The sequence below is a fragment of the Triturus cristatus genome, chromosome 4_2, assembly GCF_964204655.1.
Source record: "Triturus cristatus chromosome 4_2, aTriCri1.1, whole genome shotgun sequence".
Classification (NCBI taxonomy): Eukaryota; Metazoa; Chordata; class Amphibia; order Caudata; family Salamandridae; genus Triturus; species Triturus cristatus.
Genome location: NC_140586.1, coordinates 709,243,762 through 709,262,939, shown reverse-complemented (window position 1 = coordinate 709,262,939; position 19,178 = coordinate 709,243,762). Strand labels below are relative to the sequence as shown.

At 43.2% G+C, this 19,178-nt stretch overlaps 1 protein-coding gene across 1 annotated transcript in view; it reads right to left on the bottom strand.

Moving 5' to 3' along the window:
* The window catches only part of NDC1 (NDC1 transmembrane nucleoporin), a 370,234-nt gene that overhangs the window by 148,595 nt on the left and 202,461 nt on the right, over positions 1–19,178 (bottom strand). The window contains exons 13-14 of the mRNA XM_085602585.1: positions 17,915–18,030; positions 47–97 (exon numbers count right to left, since the gene is read on the bottom strand). Coding sequence (XP_085458711.1) covers positions 47–97; positions 17,915–18,030 — 167 coding nt within the window. The remainder of the gene's footprint in view (positions 1–46; positions 98–17,914; positions 18,031–19,178) is intronic.

The following is a 19,178-nucleotide window of genomic DNA, read 5'->3' as shown; positions in this document are numbered from 1 at the left end:
AACCATACCACACACAATACCCCATTTGCAGTCGTATAACACTTACCTTACTAAATAAATACATGACCAGCATTCGCCTAGACAAGAAAGCTTTAACCTAAAAGTGAAGAAAAAAAAAATTGTAAACTTACTCTTAAAGTAGAAATCATTTTCTATTCTTCTATTAATACTTTTATACAGATTTAGATATTAAATATGTAATTGCGTTAATTTCTACCATTCAAATGCAAGCACAACACAATTCTCTGAAAGTGCAGTCTAAATGCTGTTGCTTTCCTATATAGTTAATGTGTGAGCGTGCATGAGAGTACATACGTTTATGAAAGTCAAAGGAATAAAGACTCGCCTACGAACAGATTACATTACCAATTAGTAGTACTTAGTACCATTTCGGTAGGCAAGACTACTAAGTGTGTCTTAGCAGTTTAGAGTGTGAGGACAAGAGGTGCAAAGTTCACCTCACTCCAAGTCCCACACAAATGTCACCTTAAACTCCTCATTCCTTATTTCAGTACATGCACGGTTAGTGGGGCAGTATGGCAGTAGCATAACCACTTAAAAAAATGCAGCAAAAGTGATCTTACTCGTAAGTTTTGAGCTAAATGCTCTAGTCCTCCGCAACTCTTGCAAAATGCAGGTCAGAGTAGGCTTACATGTTTTTGTCCGACCAGGTGTATGGTTCAAAGTTATACTTGAAACGAATAACAACACCTCCAGACAAAAAGAGCATTACTGCACAAGAGCCCCAATTTTTTCCCCCCTTAAAAAAACGTAAAGAGAAAAACCTTGCTATTGTGAGTAAAAATAAGCACTCGTTTGTCTAGAACTAGTAGGAAATCTTATAGAACAACGAATGCCTATGAGCTCTTTTAATATGAAGTGGAGAATAAAGGCCAATGACTACCTTTTATACCTAAAGACTATGCAGTCAATGCAACTATTATGATCTGGAGCATAGGACCCTTCACATCCAACATGGTTGTGACTAGGATTTTCCCTCACTTATGGGGAAGGTATCAGCTCTACCTTGTAGTATCAAAATGACTGGATTAGCAAAACACAAGCCAAATGGGGATTTTTACTCACAAACATTTTAAATCTGTTTTTAACAAATATAAAACTTCATTGGTTGAGCAAGAAGGTCAGGTAATTTATTTTTGAGTGCCCGTATTGGAGTAGTTGAAACACATCTTGAGCACGTTTTGCACCAAAGATACAAAACAAGTATATATGACAGATAGTGCTGGTAAAACAGTTACATATTGAATTGAAATGTGCTACAATTTAGAAACCATACATAATTTCAGGGTATGGATAAATAAAATGTTGAACAATGTAAAGCTTTCACAGACTTTTCTGTTTGCACTGACAACTGTGAATTTATTGTTATATTTGCTTAAAACACACTAAATTGATAAATGAATTATTGCACATTTTAAATGCACTACCATTTTATTATTCCATGTTGTACAATTAGCTTAATGTAGCCTTGTGCTGAATTTGGCACAACAAAGCAAGTGCTGCAGATTCAGTCAAGCCATCCTTTGTTAGTAGCACATTCACCTCACTGAAAAAATATAAAAAAAATTCAGCCAATGAGGTGAGTGTCCTTAGTCACACCCCTCCCTGAGGCCATCGCACATCTATCAGAAGTGTGGGATGTATGACAAGAGCAACAAAGTAATCCGAGTGAGCCTCTATTCGAGTAGGGCAGTCAGATGCATGGGACTCTATGAAATACAGTAATGCTGGAGAACTATAGTTAAGAACATTTTTTCTTCTCCAGCAATAGACTTTTCATAGATCCACATACTTGTATCAGAGTAGCAGGAAGCATTGACAATTCATGCAATCACAATGTGGAAGGTGTGATGAAATAGGCTCATATAATGCAAGGCAGAAGTGCTTTGTGAAGGTGTGTCTATTCCTCTATGTAGCTGCACAGCAGATATCCTCTGGACTTACTAAAGCGTAAAAAGCAGTCCTAGTGCCATGAATCTTGTAGAGCGGGCCCTGTCTGTACTTCTAAGTGGTCTTCTTGCTAAAGTATGGCATAACACATTTGTTGCCGCGACTCATCTGGAAACTGGAAAGCCATTACTCAGATCAGCGAACATAACTAGTAACTGGTTTAACTTTCTGAATGGTTTTGTTTTGTCCAGGTTAGATGTGAGGTATTCATACACATCCAGTGACTGCAGCTCTCTGTTGTATCAGATAGGTTTGGAAAAAAGCCTTAAGGACTATGGATTCATTAAGGATACAATCTGTACTATTGGTATAAACGGATGCTTAGTTCTTAAAACTCTTATCTTTACTGAACTGCAAGTAAGGCTCTATGATTGTAAATGCTTGAATCTCACAGAATCTTCCAGCGGAAGAGAGATAAAAGTATTTTTCAGTGCAAGGTATTTTATATTTTAGGTGTGCTTTGTGAATTGGCTCAAATGGACTTCTCATTACTTGTCATAAACACTGCTTTGAGTTCCCACTTTAATGGAGAATTTTACTGTCGTGGGGAAGCTCTGAAGAGAAACTTTTTTGTGGACACACAGATGGTTCTCCTGGAGATAGTACGTATCTCCATATAGCACAACCATGAACTTTTATGGCTGTTTGCTTCAGTCCAGAGCAAACTCTAACAAATAAGGTGGTGGGGTTAAAAATGAACTGGTGCAGCCCTTTTGAAGAACACCAGACATATCCATTTTGACAAATAGGTAGTTAGTAGAATGTGCCCTGGCTTACGCCAGGATATTTCAGAAGTGCACCAGGATGACAAAGCGCCTGGCCCAGATCATGTCCCAGCGGATATTTATAAGTATAATCCCAATTTTTGGGCTAAGATACTGGTTAACGTTTTCAATGCTGTGGCTTTGATTGGGCCTCCTGCATCTTGGTGTCACTCAACTATTATACCAATTTTTAAAAAGGGTCAGCGGAGTGAACCAAGGTGTTATAGACCAATATCCTTGATTGATTCAGTTGTCAAAATACTAGGTAAAGTTATATTAGGCAAGATCACAGATTGGGCAGATGAAAAGAAAATAATAAGTAACTTACAATATGGATTCCGTAAAGGCCAAAGCACCATGGACCAATGTTTGAACCTTTTTTTGTTAATAGGAAAATATACTATGGCGAAGGAGGGTTCGCTGAAGCTGGCCTTTATGGACCTGACTTCAGCTTTCGACCTGGTTAACAGGTCGAAGCTGTGGACTATTTTGTTGGAAATGGGTCTGGATTCGGCTTTGGTTTATTTTTTAGCAGATCTTCACCGTGACCTTACTGCTTCAATTAGGCTGTCTCAGGATGGTAGGTGCTCTAAATCTTTTAAATCCAGGAGAGGGGTACGACAGGGGTGCATAATGGCGCCCCTGCTTTTCACCTTATACATTAATGCCTTAGATAAAACCCTGGTTAAAGCGAGTTTTGACATCCCGCGTGTAGGTGATACTTTAATCCCAGTTCTCCTGTACGCGGATGACGCTGTACTACTGGCTAGAACGGCGGTAGGTTTACAGCGTCTTTTAGATGCGTTTGGAGCATTTATGTTGTCCCTGGACTTGGTAGTAAATATTGGTAAATCGCATATTCTGTCTACAGGTTGTAAAGTTACAAAAGCAAAATCTTTTTACTATAATGGGGGTCTAGTGTCCACTGTTCCCTCCTTTACCTATCTAGGGGTAGTCTTTGATGAAAGGAGTTCTTGGGTCCCACAGCAAAAATCGAAAGAAAATGCAGTAATTAGATCAACCTCTGCTGTATTAGGGTTTGCTAAACGTCTGGGGGCAAGACCAGTGGAGGCTATTATTAAAATATATAAATCTAAGTGTCTGGCTATAGCAGGTTATGGCTCCGCTATATGGGGTTATACACCCCAGTTAGAACTACAGATAGCGGAAAATAGATTTTTGCGGAACCTTCTTTCAGTACCGCAATCTACCCCTAGTTTTTCTTTACATCAGGAACTGGGGTTGCGTTTTTTATCTGACAGTCTGAGCTTGGCACCGTTACTTTGCTGGCTCAGAGTGTGGCTTAACTCTGATCTAACCCTGAACCAACAGATAATGCGGGATTGTGTTAAGTTGGACAAAGCGAGCAATATTATGTGGTTAGTTCATGTTGAATCAATGCTTTTTAAATTAGGACGCCAGGAACTATATGATCACCCTGAGAAAATTAGGAAGGATGATTTGAAATGGGTTAAAAATAACTTTATAAAAATGATGATGGCGGAACGGGAAGGGCATGGGCTGCAGAAACCTCTAGTTAGGGCCCATTCTTTGATAAAAACAACATTGTCGACAGAACCTTATCTGCTAATTGTTACCAAGCCGTTTCATCGTTGGCTCCTGACCAGATTTCGATTCAACTTGATACATCTGTCCTTGGGGGACTTTGTGGGCTGGTCTAAACCTGAGGATGCAGGATTATGTACTTGTGATAATTACTCCATTCAAGATACCCTACACTTCCTACTGTTTTGTAAATACTATGCTGCTATTCGGAAGAAGTTTTTGGTTCCTTTACTTCGTAAGAGGGGCTTTATACAGGCCAAACCTGCTTTACTTTATTTGCAAATGTTATCTGACAAGTGGGAAATTTTTAACATTGCTTCTTTCTTAGTGGCCGCTGTTAGGATCAGGGGGAAAATTATAGATAGTTGATATTTGGAACCTATACCAGATAGAATAAACATCAATTTTCGGTTCCTTATGTATCTTTACAACCTGCTTAAATTCCTACTGGTTAAATTGATTGACGTCCTAGTTAAGTAATTCTTAAATTTTGTTGGTCTGTGGTGGGCTGGTAACTTATTAGTAAGCACGTTTCTGTATGCACTTTAGCCTCGATGGTTATGAAATAATTTTTAAGGATATATTTATGATTGAGTATAACATTGCTATTTATTTATTTTTGTATTTGCTCTTGTGTATGAATGTAATTGTTGTCTTGTACTTTTATGATTTTAATTAATCGAATAAAGTGGATTGAATTGAATTGAATTGACAAAGTTGTAGTAATCACTGAATTCAGGAGCCAGGTTGATAAACTCAGATTCTTGTCTCAGATGTATGATCTGCAGCTGGCACCTGGAGAGGATATCAGAGTTAAATCCCAGCGGAATAAGAAGTCTTTCTGCTAAAAGTAGGAGGTTCATGAACCAGTATAGTCCCAACCAAGTTTGCGCAATCTCTATTATTCTTAAAGTCTCTCATTTAATCTTATAATGACAAAAAATACTCCAATAGACCACAAAGTGGTCTGTGGTGCTAGAGAACTAGCTATACCCGAGGTGGGGGATCAAAAGAATTGAGGGGAAGGGGACTCTAGTGAAAGGTTGTACCTAACCCAACCATGAATGTGGGGGAAACAGCTGTTTTTCTTTTCATTACCCTCACACCCCCTAGTGGTGTCATGCTTCATCATTGGGTCACCCCGACCCCTATAAGTCAGCGTTGGCTCAACCATAGTGTTGGGAGCTCTTTTGATATATAACAAACAAGGGGGTTTAGAGATAAGATACCTCAGGCAGATAGCCGGTTTCCCTTTATTCTTGGATCTGTCTGGGTAATTAAAAGAAATCTAAAAATTGGTCTTTTTTGGAGTGTTATGGTCCTAAGACCCTAGTGCCGACATGTTTCAGTCCGTAGTGGCCGTAAGGTCCAGGACTTTCTTCAGGGCAAGGCTAACCCCCTATGTGAGTGAAATAACAGGGTGGGAGGTCCCTCTCCTGTCAGTAAAGTGGGGGCAGAGTAGCTGCTTCTCGTGAATTGTTAAAAGTGTGTGTCATCTGCCAGACTCCATCTGAAAAGATAAACAACGACAAACATGTAAAACATCACAAGCAGAGTTGCTGCTGTGCATACTGCCCCATTGGGCTACAGTGGAATCCGCTTCGGTTTGCATGCCTGAATTTTGTGCATGCTTTTATGTAGAGGAATCTCCCCTCAATGTACCACTCAAATTGATATCACTGTAACATATAGGTTGTATGTGACAGGTATAGTGATGAAGTGGCGAATTTAATCGCATGCTAGCGTAATCAGCGTGAACGTCTGATTTCTAAAAACAGTGTCCACCATGTGAAGTCGATCTCAATTGCACCATATAGCGTCAAAACTCCTCGAACTGTATCTTTTAATAAAGGAAGTAAGTAACAAACTGTGGGTATTAACATACAGGCATACATGCATCTAATGCACACCATCTGTTGTAATCATACTTTACCCAATTTGGGGAGGTTGACTGTTTCATACAGGACCAGAATGGTAATTAGGGCGATCCTGGGGGTGGTGTGAAAGGAAAAGATGTATCTACTTAGTGGGCGAAATGCGCACAAGTATCAACTATGGTGACCGAAAGAGGTAAAAAATGGAAAAAAACCAGGAAAAAAACACCCCGTATTATGGAACTGAAGGAAGAGACATCTAGAGTTGCTAGTGATGTTGTCATGATGTATTGTAAATCATGAAACGTCCCCGTTAAATTTGGAGAGAAACGAGGAGAGAGAGACTAGCGCCAGTGTCGGGAAAAGGCACTTAGTTCAATTAGAGCAATGGCCCAGTATGCACACCTATTCAGGTTCCGGTCCTCGGCTTGTGCAGCCTGAGCTGCCGGTCAGGGGTTTAAATTAAGTGTTCGCGCTGAAACCCGGAAGGGAATAAGTCCCGCCCCCGAAGGAAGAGACGTATTTTTTTTGGGCAGAGTTTTATATAGCGCAAACTTGACCCGAATCCAATCAGGTATCGGAGCGCTTTGCATTGCACCAGTTACGTTACATGAGGACACACATTCATTTTTTGTTAGGCACGGGGAGATTAAGTGATTTGCCCAGAATCACAGGATGTTCAGCGACATTATCGAGACTCGAACCCAGTTCCCTAGGTCCAAGGTCGAGCACCCTAGATGTTAGGCCAACTCCTCTCCCTTCCTCTATTGCGTAACTATGGGATACACGTTGTCAGCGTGGAAAGGATGAGGGTTGTAGTTCATTGACAAATGAGTTGGTAATTTTAGAGCGAGACGCTTGTATGTGAAATATGAGCACTGTAGACTCCTACAGGCGTGTGTGAATGGCCCAAAAGGAGTGGATAACAAAGATATGCGTGCGTTTGTAAGCGTGTATAAAAAATAAAAAATAAAAAGTGAACGAATGCATTCAGTAAGGCCAAGATGGAGGTAAATTCAAAGGACCTGTAGATAATAATTATATTTCAATGGGGCACAAGAACGAAGGTGCAGAGATTACAGGCCCCAGTAGATGTAATGAAAATAAAGTATGTTGCTGTTGGTTGTTTGATTGAGTGATTTAAAAATGGGTTCCACAAGCCAATCTTGGCGAGCGGCAAAAATCATTTAATACTTATAAGGAAACGGGCCTAAATCGAGATGTAAAGGCTCGTTATCCCAAGTGTGCAGATATTTTGTGGCACAATTGATGCGTATTGATTTCTGCAGGGATATGAGATGTTGTTTATACTTTAAGTCGTCATGGACGGGACTAGTAATTGAAAAGGGCCATAATGGCTATCGAGAGACTGGTAAGCTCTATGTTCATTTTTTGAGTTGGCTCCATGGTATACCGTCATTGAGTCCCTTCTCATGGGTTTTCAAACGGTATACCAAGCGTTGTTCCCTGTCTAGTAGTCTCTTCTGCAGGTTCCCGGTACCTTGAATTTTCTCAATCACTGTCCATCACATATCTGTGTCTCTGTGCTGCTTCTCCTTGTAATGTGATGTTAATCTACTGGCTGTGACTGCACGTCTGATTGTGCTTCTGTGCTCACTTATCCGTATTTTAACTTTAAGGCTGGTCATGCCCACATAAGATAATTCACAGGGGCACTTAATGAGATAGATCAGTGCTTCTGAATTACAGTTCGTATGTGACCTTTGTTCCCAAGGAGTACGTAAGCCCAATTCAAGAGTCTTAGTGTGTTCAATAAATTCACAAGCTACACATGGATAATGCCCAGTTACAGGCGGAGTGTTCCACAGTGTCAATTGATTGTCACCTTTCGGTCTGTATATGTTTGTGTGGACAAGAGCGTCTCTCAGACTTTGATTTCTTTTAAAGGACAACATAGGTTGTTCAAATGTTAACTTATTTGATGCAAGTATGGGACACTTTTTATTAGTTATTTTCTTGAAATCATTTGAGGATGAATTTAATGTGGTGACACAAATCATTTGTTGTGGTTGTGTCCTTTCTTGAGTTTCGAGGAGAGCTTCTCGGGGAGTATTTCGTGCCCTCTTAGCTTTTTCAATGATTTTGACAGGGTAATTCTTTTCTTTTAGTTTGTCTGCGAGTACTTGTGCTTCTTTTTTATAATCTTGAAGTTCGGAAAAGTTCCTACATATTCGTAGGAATTGTCCCACCGGTAAGATTTCCCTAAGGGCCCGTGGGTGTGCGCTGTTGAATCTCAGACTATTTTTGTCGGTCGATTTGGTATACAGGGGACTACTCAGTGTACCGTCCTTTGTAGTGATATGGACGTCTAGAAATGGAATTGTTTCTCCATCTTTGTTCATAGTGAATCGTAGGTATGGGTTTAACCCATTGATCCAGTTAGTGAAGTTCAAAATACTCTGATCATAACCGTTCAAGACCACAAAGATGTCGTCAATGTATCGGTACCACTTACAAATGTTGTTGGTATATGGATTCGTGGTCCATATGTGTTGGTCCTCAAAATGGCTCATATACAGGCATGAAATGCTAGGAGCAAATGTGCTGCCCATTGATGTACCGTGCACTTGTAAATATAGTTGGTTTTCGAATTAAAAAAAAATTCTCAGTAAGTGCCAATCGCATCAGAGTGATAACCCAGTGAATTAGGGCAGTCCACTGACAATCTTCATTTTTGAGAAGTTCCTCAATGACTTCAATGCTTTCCACCTGGGGTATACTGGTATATAACGCCTCAACATCTAGACATACCAAACAATAATCAGTTGGATCATATTCGATGTTTATCAGGAGTATGAGAAGATGTTTAGTGTCCTGTGCATACGATGTTATCTGTCTGACCAATGGGCGTATAAACCAGTCTGTGTATTGGGACAGAGGTTCGAAGATTGACCCTATCCCGGAGACAATGGGTCTTCCTGGAGGTGGTGTTTTGCCTTTATGGATTTTAGGGATGGTATAGAACAGAGGTGTTCGTGGGTTCTCCTGATTTAGAAACCCATGTTCTTTGTTCGTAATCCATTCTCTCCCTAGGGCATCTGTTCTCAGTTTAGATATGACTTTAAGTCGTTGTGGCAGGTCTTGATTTTTTTGTAATATTTGTCAGCCAAAAGAGTGAGACATGCTGTCCTGTAGGCATCTGTACTTTGAATTACTGTTGCTCCCCCTTTGTCAGCAGGTTTAACTATTAGTTCTGACCTGTTCTTTAATTTCGCAAGGGCTGTGCGTTCTTTGTTGCTTAAGTTGTTAAGGTGTTCTTCCGGGGTTGGAGTTCTTTCTACTTCTTTTGTAACTGCTTCTTCAAAAGCGAGTACCTCTGGAGGCATCATGCATGATGGTGGGTAAAACGTTGATTTTGGTCGTAAGACAGTGTATTCGCCTTCTTCTACAGTTTCTTCTTTGTAGTGGAAGAACGTTTTGAGTCTGATTTTTCTAAAAAATTCCCCCAGTTCGCATCGTAACTGGAACTGGTCTAGGTGGGTAGTTGGAACAAATCCAAGGCCCTTTTGCAAGACTGCCATCTCATCAGTAGTGAGGGTTATATCCGTAAGATTAACTACTAGTCCCACATTGTGCCTGTCCCTGGTTGTTGTTGACCTCTGGAATTGCTCCTCGTGTTCAGCCCTGGTCTGTCTTCCTCTCTCTTTTGCCTCTCCTTCCGCCTCTCCTTCCGCCCTGACCTAAAAAATGTTGATTAAATTCAGGTTGGAAGTAAGGACCTGTCGGGTATTGTGGTGGGCCTAGGAAGGGGACCGGACCAAATGGACCAGGCCATGGGTACATCTGTGGATGTCAATATCTCTGGTTATAGCCACCTCGTCGTGGTCTTGTTGGTTCGTTGTGGCAACTCCTGTAAGAACCATCACTGGACCAGTCATCTTGCTCTGAGTCCGATGATCCGGATTGGCCACTTCGTGACGATCCGGTATCTGAATTTCCTTGTCCTTTATAATCGTCCTTTATGTAAGGGTATATTTTCTCGTGACTAAACTTTTTAAGGTCTTTGTAGTTTGGAAATTTTGTTCTGCATGAGATAGTCTGTGTTCCATGATCACTTTATTCACTTCAAGTTTCTTTTTATAAAGTGTCAATTTAATTTCTGTTAGTAAATGGTCCTCGCTGGTTTTAATTTTGATTAGTATGGCATCTGATAGGCGCTTGGCAGTATTGATTATTAGGATTAGCCAATCCCTGGAGCAACGCCATGTGATCAGCGACCATTCCTTTTTGAATTGGGGGTCATCCAGCAATATCCTGGGTGCATTTGTGACCAACAGGCCTGTTGGTGCTGCATTGCCCTGGAGATATTCTGTCATGATGGCTCCATGTAGGAGAATTCTCATCTGACAGCGCTTAAGAGGTGACCCTTATGTGGTCATTGGAAAAAAAACTTTCGCTTAAGACCAGGGATTGCCCAATTCTTCTTTGATCAGTTGCAATGTCAATGGACAGAATAGTAATAAGTCTACTCAAAGATATCATTTTAACAAAGCGTTTCAGAAGACATGCTTAAACATGAAATTACTTCTTTAGTTGTTTTGCCAATGTTCTGCGAGCAGTTGGTCTGTCCCGCAAAGGCTATGCTTTTTTGCTCTGGAAGTATCTATTAAAGCACCCAGAAACGTAATTGTTTTGTATTGGTTGCAAGAAGGATTTGCTCTGGAGGATCAGAGGTTAAATGGGAGCATGTTGAATTGAAAATGGGGACAAGACACTTCTGAAGAATTGAGGTTTGCGGTATAGGAAAATGAATCCTTGAGATCCATGTATGCCATGTACTCTTTAAGAGGTAGCATCAGTAACTCTAGTAAGGTCTCAATTTTGAATCACTGTTTTCTTAGGAAGACATTGCGATGGCACCAGTCTAGAATGGACCTCCATTGAGTTGGGTAACAAGAAACATCTGTTATTCAGCGCCAAGATGCCTCAGAGTGAACGTGCGCTTGTTATGTTACTCTACTTTCTTCAAAAGAATCTGCAGTAAAATGCCAAATTCCGATGCTGCTTTAGAGCCGAGTCTATATCTTTTCCTCCATAGCATGAGAAACCCTGCATTCAACAAGTAGAGATGTCTGTGCTTGAACCTGGTGTTGGCGCAGAGTGCTGATGAAATCCCAAAGCATGCATTTATCGTAGTAGAAAGTGGAGTCTGCCAACTACGGAGGTAGAGCCCTGGAGTTGATTGGGGTGGGTGCCCGTGCAGGAGAATAGTCAATGGGTGTCTAATGTTACATACTGTCCTGCTCCTCCTCCTCTACATTTGGTTGATGTTTGTCACTGTGGGTTGTTGTTGGTATGAGGTTTAAAATTAGCAATAAGACTGATTGGTAGGACTAGTAAGTGCCACCGTATGATAGGGCTCTTCCTCTAGCTTCCTGAAAGTGCTGAGGCGGTCATCGCGGTATTACTCTATGCAATCTTTCTGGATCAGTGTCTGCTTTATGGCTTGGAGTGCATTATCTACATGCTTCCAAACAGTGAGACTCCATAAAAAGGCATGATTAGAATTCTATTTTGCAACTGGGGTTTAAAAGGAAGGGGTCTATCTTAACCAGTTTAGTTTGTCAGTAGACTAGATTAGCAACATCCACCACAGAGTGAATGAGCACTGCGAGCGCTATATCTTCATTGTGATGTAATGCCTTTACTTCTTGTTTTTTTGTCTATCGGCAATAGATCTAGATATTTAGCTATGTCCCACCACTTCTGCATTATCCTGCCCAGGATTGCCGTAGCGTTGGCTGCTTTGATTGCCATAACTGCCATAGATGAAACTCTTGTCCAACCGATTTGTTCGTTCTCTGTGTCCTAAGTCCTTCTCTATTGGATGGTGTGCTACATGGCTTCCAGCATTTCTTGATCTTCAGTGTGGCCTGCATCATGGCAAAATGTGCACTGTGGTTGCCAATCCAGCATGCCACGTTCTTTGGCAGTTTGTATTTCTTATCAAACCTGGGTTTCACAGCTGCACATTCACTGGAGTTTGCACCTTTTCGAAACCCTCTTTCCAGAGGTGGTCTAGGATTGGAATTGTGTTCACAGATTTCCTTGCCAGTTCTTTGAAACTTTAGAGAAAACAATCAGTTTCTCGGTTCGTTACCAGAAGATCTTAGCAGCTTTCTCGACCAGTCTGCAACCTCACAATGTCATCCAGCAGACAAGGAAGGAGGAAGGGGAGGGGATTTGGTTGCCAGAAGGATTTAGTCATCCCACTCATCCCCTCTTGACAAAGTTCTGGCAGTTCTCCTTCCTCTATATCACAGTATTTGTTGTTGTCCAATGTGTATCAGTAAGAAGCTGGCCAAGATGACGTGGTGTTGTAGGCGATAGTGGCTCTGTATAAGATTGATCAGGAGGTACAGGTCTTTGTCATCATTCCTGTCAAGACCCAGGAACATTTTGTAGTATTCTTACATGATGTTTTATTCCCCATGTTTCTCTGCTCTAGCTGCTCAGCCTGTGTGTGTGTCTTCTGTATGGAATGTTGGTGAGTGGACCTGGAGTAGAATGCCTGGGTGACTGGATGAGGAGTGACAGTTGGTGAGAGGGGCTGAGCAGCTAGCAGGCTGCTCCTCGTGGGGCTGTTATGTACCACCTACAGGCTGCCCTGCAGGACTTCTTTACCTATTAATGATGACCTACCTGTCAATAAGGACTTACTGATACTACCTGTGAATAAACCTACTTGGATTGCAACTTACCAGTGTGTCATCATTACTACACATTTTTAGTTGGAAATAGAGTTATTGGCAGGTTTCAGAACTGTATGAAATGGTGTGTAGTAATCATCATTCATGTGGCGCAACACCTTAATGAGGGATATAGATACCCTCATCTTAGAAAATTCTAGATAGTCTTCATAAGATACCTCATAAAGATCATAGTTGCCATCACAGTCAGCATAGTTATTTATTCGCCCATTCCTGCTCCTAATAATTTGGGTGGTAAACATCAGAATCGCACTAAGGTAAATACCCCAATTCTTCCTTAGTGTCCTGGTATTTTATTTAACCAGTCCTAGACTTTATGCAGTCTCATATTGGTTGTCAGGATCCAAATATTCTTCTGCTTTGACTAGATGAGATATGTTCCAGACAGATTTCCGCAGAGTTGTCTTTTGGACATTTGGATTCTCATCATCTGTATCTTTGTCGAAGGGTCTTCCATCAATTATTCCTCCATCAATTATTCCTCCATCAATGGGGCTGGTGGTGGTGTCACACATGGTGAAGCTGTCAACCGCGCTGGGGTAGACAGCGGTCAATGGCTTAAAACAAAGGCAAGTAACTGATGGGGTTTCCATCTCCTCCTTTCCTGCTGAACAGGCATCGTCGACAAAAGATCTACTGTTGACTAAGCCAATTTTACCATTTGACACCTGAGGAGATCGAGGCTTTGGCATGGCTGGTGATTGCTTTCTCTTTCTTTTCTGCTGGTCAGAAGACGACCTCACGTTTTTAATGAGTGTTTGGACAGAAAGCCCCTCATATGTTGACAGACGTGCTGATTTTAGTCCTGGGTGAACACGGATAATGTGTATGCACCATGACACGCTTGTCTCACGGATTGCAGTTTTGTTGGAACAGGAGGGGCGTCTACCATAGTGATTAAAGGCTAATGTCTTTACTAGGGTTAAGTAGCATGAGCACCGTTGTAACAGCATACTGTGTATGCATCAATAGGCGTGAACATGCCTTTTTAGCTGTGTAACTGTAAAGTTCCACCGATGTGTGTTTAACTCACCTTTAGTCTACATCTAGTTAGTATGTAGTGCTGAACAGTGCGCATGTGGATGAATAGATGTGCTGGGTGTATGTGTGCGGTACAATACATGGAATACTCTGGGTTCCGTTTCGGGAGCCCTCGGGTTGACAGGAGGAGCATAGGGCGGTAGGGGATTACGTACAGACCGATCTGTGGATTGCTGCATTCATGAGATCTGGGTGGGACACACACTGGAGGAGGGAAGAAGCAGGCTCTTCTGTACACTTGAAAGGGTGCTCTGATTCTGAGAGAGGTCACTCGAAACGGGGCCTGGCCACATCTTCAAAGGAGATGGGGCTGATGAGAGAATCTTAAGAAGCATGGTTGGTGTCTTGGGGTAACCTTTTGATGCACATATTACTGTGGCCTACATACAGATGTGACCCTCTAGTCACTCCCACAGCCTGTGGTGTGGGGCTATCAGATATGGAGCTGCTCCTGCTGTGACAGACTACTTTTAGACGGAGGGCAGAACAGAGGAGTAGGCACTTCAAAATGAAGCAGACCCCCAGTGCAAACATCCAAGACTCAGACCCTAAATCACATTCTGGTGTCTGGAAATGGACTATAAGAAGGGGAGCCGGAGGCCCCCAAAATTGGCAACTGTCAAGCTAATTGGGCTATATGTTGAGGAGGAGAAGTTCTGCAAGACTTATACATCGCCATCGCACCCCAACTACGGAAGGTCATCAACATCTCCTTCAAAAAAGCAAAATTTCCGGAAAGCTGTAAGCACGCTGAAATCAACACCCTCCTTAAAAAGCCCAAGGCGGACCCCAAGAACTTCCGACCCATCTCTCTGCTCCCGTTCCCGGCAAAGGTCGTCGAGAAAATCGTCAACATTCAACTGACCCGCCACCTCGAAGACAACAACATCCTGGACCCGTCCCAATCCGGATTCAGACGTAACCACAGCACCGAGACAGACCTCATCGCCGCCACAGACGACATCAGACACCAACTGGACAACGGCGAAACATCAGCCCTCATCCTCCTGGACCTGTCGGCCGCATTCGACACGGTCTGCAACCGCACCCTACAGACACGCCTCCAATAAGCCGGAATCCAAGAGAAGGCCCTTGACTGGACCACGTCCTTCCTCTCCGGCAGAACACAGAGCGTCCGCCTCCCACCTTTCCGGTCAAAAGCCACCGACATCATCTGCAGCGTCCCCCAGGGCTCATCCCTCAGCCCGACGCTGTTCAACATCTACATGGCCCCCCTCGCACAAGTGGCCCGCCACCACAACCTCAACATCTCCTACACCGACGACACCCAGCTCATCTTCTCCCTCACCAAGGACCCTCACACCACCAAAACCAACATTCACGAGGGCATGAAGCCATCGCCGACTGGATGAGGAGCAGCCGTCTGAAACTGAACTCGGACAAGACGGAGGTCCTCATACTCGGACCCACCCCCTCAGCCTGGGACGACTCCTGGTGGCCGACCGCCCTGTGGACAGCACCGATACCAACCAACCACATCAATGTCCAAGCAAGTCAATGCCGTCTCCTCCTCCTGCTACAACACTCTACGCATGCTCCGCCGGATCTACAAATGGATCCGGACCGAAACAAGAACAGTGACACAGGCCCTCGTCAGCAGCAGACTGGACTACGGCAACTCACTGTACGCAGGAATCCCAGCCAAACACCAACAGCGGCTACAACGCATCCAAAACGCCTCCGCCCGACTGATCGTCAACGCCCCCCAACGCAGCCACATCACCCCCGTCCTGAGAGACCTGCACTGGCTCCCCATCGACAAGAGGATCACCTTCAAGGCCCTCACCCACGCACACAAAGCACTCCACAACGCCGGACCAGCCTACCTGAACAGCAGACTCAGCTTCTACACCCCCACCCGCCAGCTCCGCTCCGCCAACCTCGCCGATGTCCCCCGCATCCAACGTACGACCGCCGGCGGCCAAAACCTGGAACACCCTTCCAACCCACCTACGACAGACCCAAGACCTACTCACCTTCAGAAGACTCCTCAAGACCTGGCTCTTCGAGCAGTAGCGGCACCCACCACCATCCCCCCACCACCCGTCAGCGCTTTGGGACCCTCACGGGTAAGTAGCACGCTTTACAAGTACCCTGATTGATTGATTGATTGATACATTTGTCCAGGACTCAGGGCAAAGGTCTTCCAGTCTCCCAGCTGCGTGAGGGGACATCACCCAGGGAAATTCAAGACCATCTGCCCTGGAGGCCCAGTGTCTGACTGTTTGCCAAGACCAGTGTGCCCGGTGACAAAGAGGAGAGCGTGTGGAGGGGGCATGGTCAAGTGGGGGATCCTGGTGAGTGAATCCACACAGCGAGGTGTGAGAATGTGGCAGCTGCATCGATCGGGTCACTGCCCTGGACACTGTCCTTGCTCAGATTCAGTTCAGCCACCATGAAGTTAGCAGTGTCTGCACTGAACGGGCAGCACCCTGTGTGCAAGTAAAAAGCAGCAACCCCATATGCCAGAGGGGGCTGCTGTGAAGAGTGCATTACTGCCCAGTGAAGCAAGCCATAGAGCTGCGAGGTAAAAGTCGGTGACACCCCCCTTTCCCCCTCAAACCCCTCACTGAGAAGCCTTGGACTGCTCAACCCACACTACCACTGAGAGTCAAGTGCCAAGTATCTCAGGACCCATAGTAGATCAGGACCTGTAGTGGGTAGGGCCTGGAGGTAAAGGCCTCACACCCTACCGTGGGGCCCAATAGGTCCTGCTTGCCCCATGGCCCTCTGAAAGGGTTCTGACAATGAGCTTTTCTTGGGGCTCAAAAGAGGTTGAGGCTGCCTCCTTTGCAGGAATTTTGGATTCCGAAGCCACAGATGTTTTTAATTGGTGCATTTCTCTCTGGTTGGCTGTGAACTTGACCAAAACTCATCCCCTAAAGAGGAGCTCTCTGTAGCCTTGTTTTTTCTGAACCCACCTCAAAAACCTCCCCTAACAGTTACTGAGGGGTTTTGCCAGCAGTGTCCTGTTAAATCTTGCAGTTCTTTGCCATATGATCTGGCTAGGCACATCTTGTGCAGATCATCTCTAAAGACTTGGTTTGCCGCAGAAGTTACATGCCTTAAAAAAGAAAAAATGTAAAGACTTGTTGATGCTTTTTTCATGTCCAATCAAATTATACACACATGCACACAATCAAAGGAGAGACTCAGAATGAATATTCGGAGGTAAAATTAAGACATATCTACTTAAAGTGAGAGCACTACCCATGCAACATGCGGTAAAAATGTCAAGTAAGACAGCCTCTGGGTGGGGTGAGGATAATGGCACACTCATGTCATTGCCTAAAGTTTCGTTCTTTTAAAATAAGGTGAAAGTGCTCGTAAAATGGTAGTGATTAGAGGTTTCAAGGCAGACGGTCTCATGTACTGCTATTGTAAATTTACAGTGGTACTCTCACCTCAAATGACAGGGAATGACTCCAGCATACGACTCTAGGAAAGATCTCATGCTGGAGAAAGTCCTGATTAGAGTTTCTAGAAATGGACAGTTTCAACACTGTAAACTGTATACTAAAGTTCATCCTCATAAATACTACTCACCAGGCCTACCTTCCTGAACAGTTATAAGCAGAGCTAAAATTGGAGAAATACAGTACACATTTGCTGCTTATGCATTACACTAACTGCTCCTAGTATGCAAACAAATGGAAAATAATGATGCACTAAATAATCCAGTAGAGATAATACAGGCTCTAATACCAGAGAGTCCTCAGCAATCCAATATATACAATGTGTGAAGAGGAATAACAGAGGGGAGGGGGGGGGGGGGGGGGTTCCTATATTTTCTTTTCACTTCATTTGAAATAACAATGATTTATTCTCTGTGGTTATCAAATATACTCAAATAAGAAGCCAAATGAAAGAGGCATGGCTCTCTTACAATTCTCTGCACAAACATAAAAACCCTTGCTAGCTAGCAAAAATGTAGCAACACACATACCTGTTCCTTTTTGTTCTGAAACCACAAGTACATTGCACTTGGACGTTCTGTTTTCTGAACAGTCATGACTCTCACAGGCGAGAATTCTGATGTTTTTGAGCCATTCATTTGCATATCTGAAAGAAAACAGTTACTCCCAATAAAATCAGTATTTAAAAAAAAATCTATTATGATTACTAAGGTTTAACAATTACTTTACTCAAGGTCTTCAAATAAAGCTAACTCAACTTCTTAAGTTCTTGCAATTTTAAGTCTTCGGGTGTTTTCCTCCATGAAACTATTCTGTGACCACTTGTATACCAATGGAGGCGGTTCTGCAGCAGAAGGCAATGCCACTTAATTTTCTAGTCTGTGGTGCAGAGTCTAATATAGTCCATACACCTTTAGGACAGCGAAGAGATTGAACAGCTGCTGCGAAATGGGTCTTTGTTTGCATTGTCCCTTTCAATGCATCGGATGCCAGTGCTGTGGTACATTACTTTAAAATTTTAGGATTGTGATTTCCTGTACAATATACTTTCTTGCTAGAGATGCACAGAGGGTCTTCTGCCTTAAGAAGTTTTTTAAAAAGTCAGATTTATAGAGGGGAATCATCGCAAATTAGTGGTGCGGCACTTGGTATAAACTCATAAAACATCAGTTTCCAAGTCTCTACAGTGGCATGTCTCATTCACCATATTGAGGAATTGGTGGTATACCATGGAGATTTCGAATTATGTTTAGCTTTTTAGGTCTGGTTTGACAGAGCAGCTGTATGCAAGATCTATTAATAAAATGTCTTTAAAATATACCGACACGAGGGCATGGTCTAGCCAAGATGGACGTGTAGTCAAGTCACTCTGCTCTGGCTGCATGTGAATGAATGAATGAAATTCTATTTGTATAGCGCATGGCTACCCTAAGACCTCCCAGCGCTGTTCAATAGAGGAACAGCGAAAAAGAACAGAGGCCGTGCTGCTACGGAAGCATCTTGAAGAGATGGGTTTTTAAGAGCCTCCGTAAAGCCAAGAGATTATTCTCTCGAAGAGTGAGGGGGAGAGTGCTCTCGATTTTAAAATGAGCGACCACCCCATCTAGATCTTTGTATTGTCTGGGGGGTGGCCAAGCACAAGGAGCTGGAACGCACGGCTCTGTGGGGTAAGATAGGGGGTGACCAGGGAATGCATGATGACCGGACCAGTCTTCCAGATGGCTTTGTGAGCCAGGCACATAGCTTTAAACTGTATCCTTTCCGGAATAGGCAGCCAATGAAGATTCCTCAGTG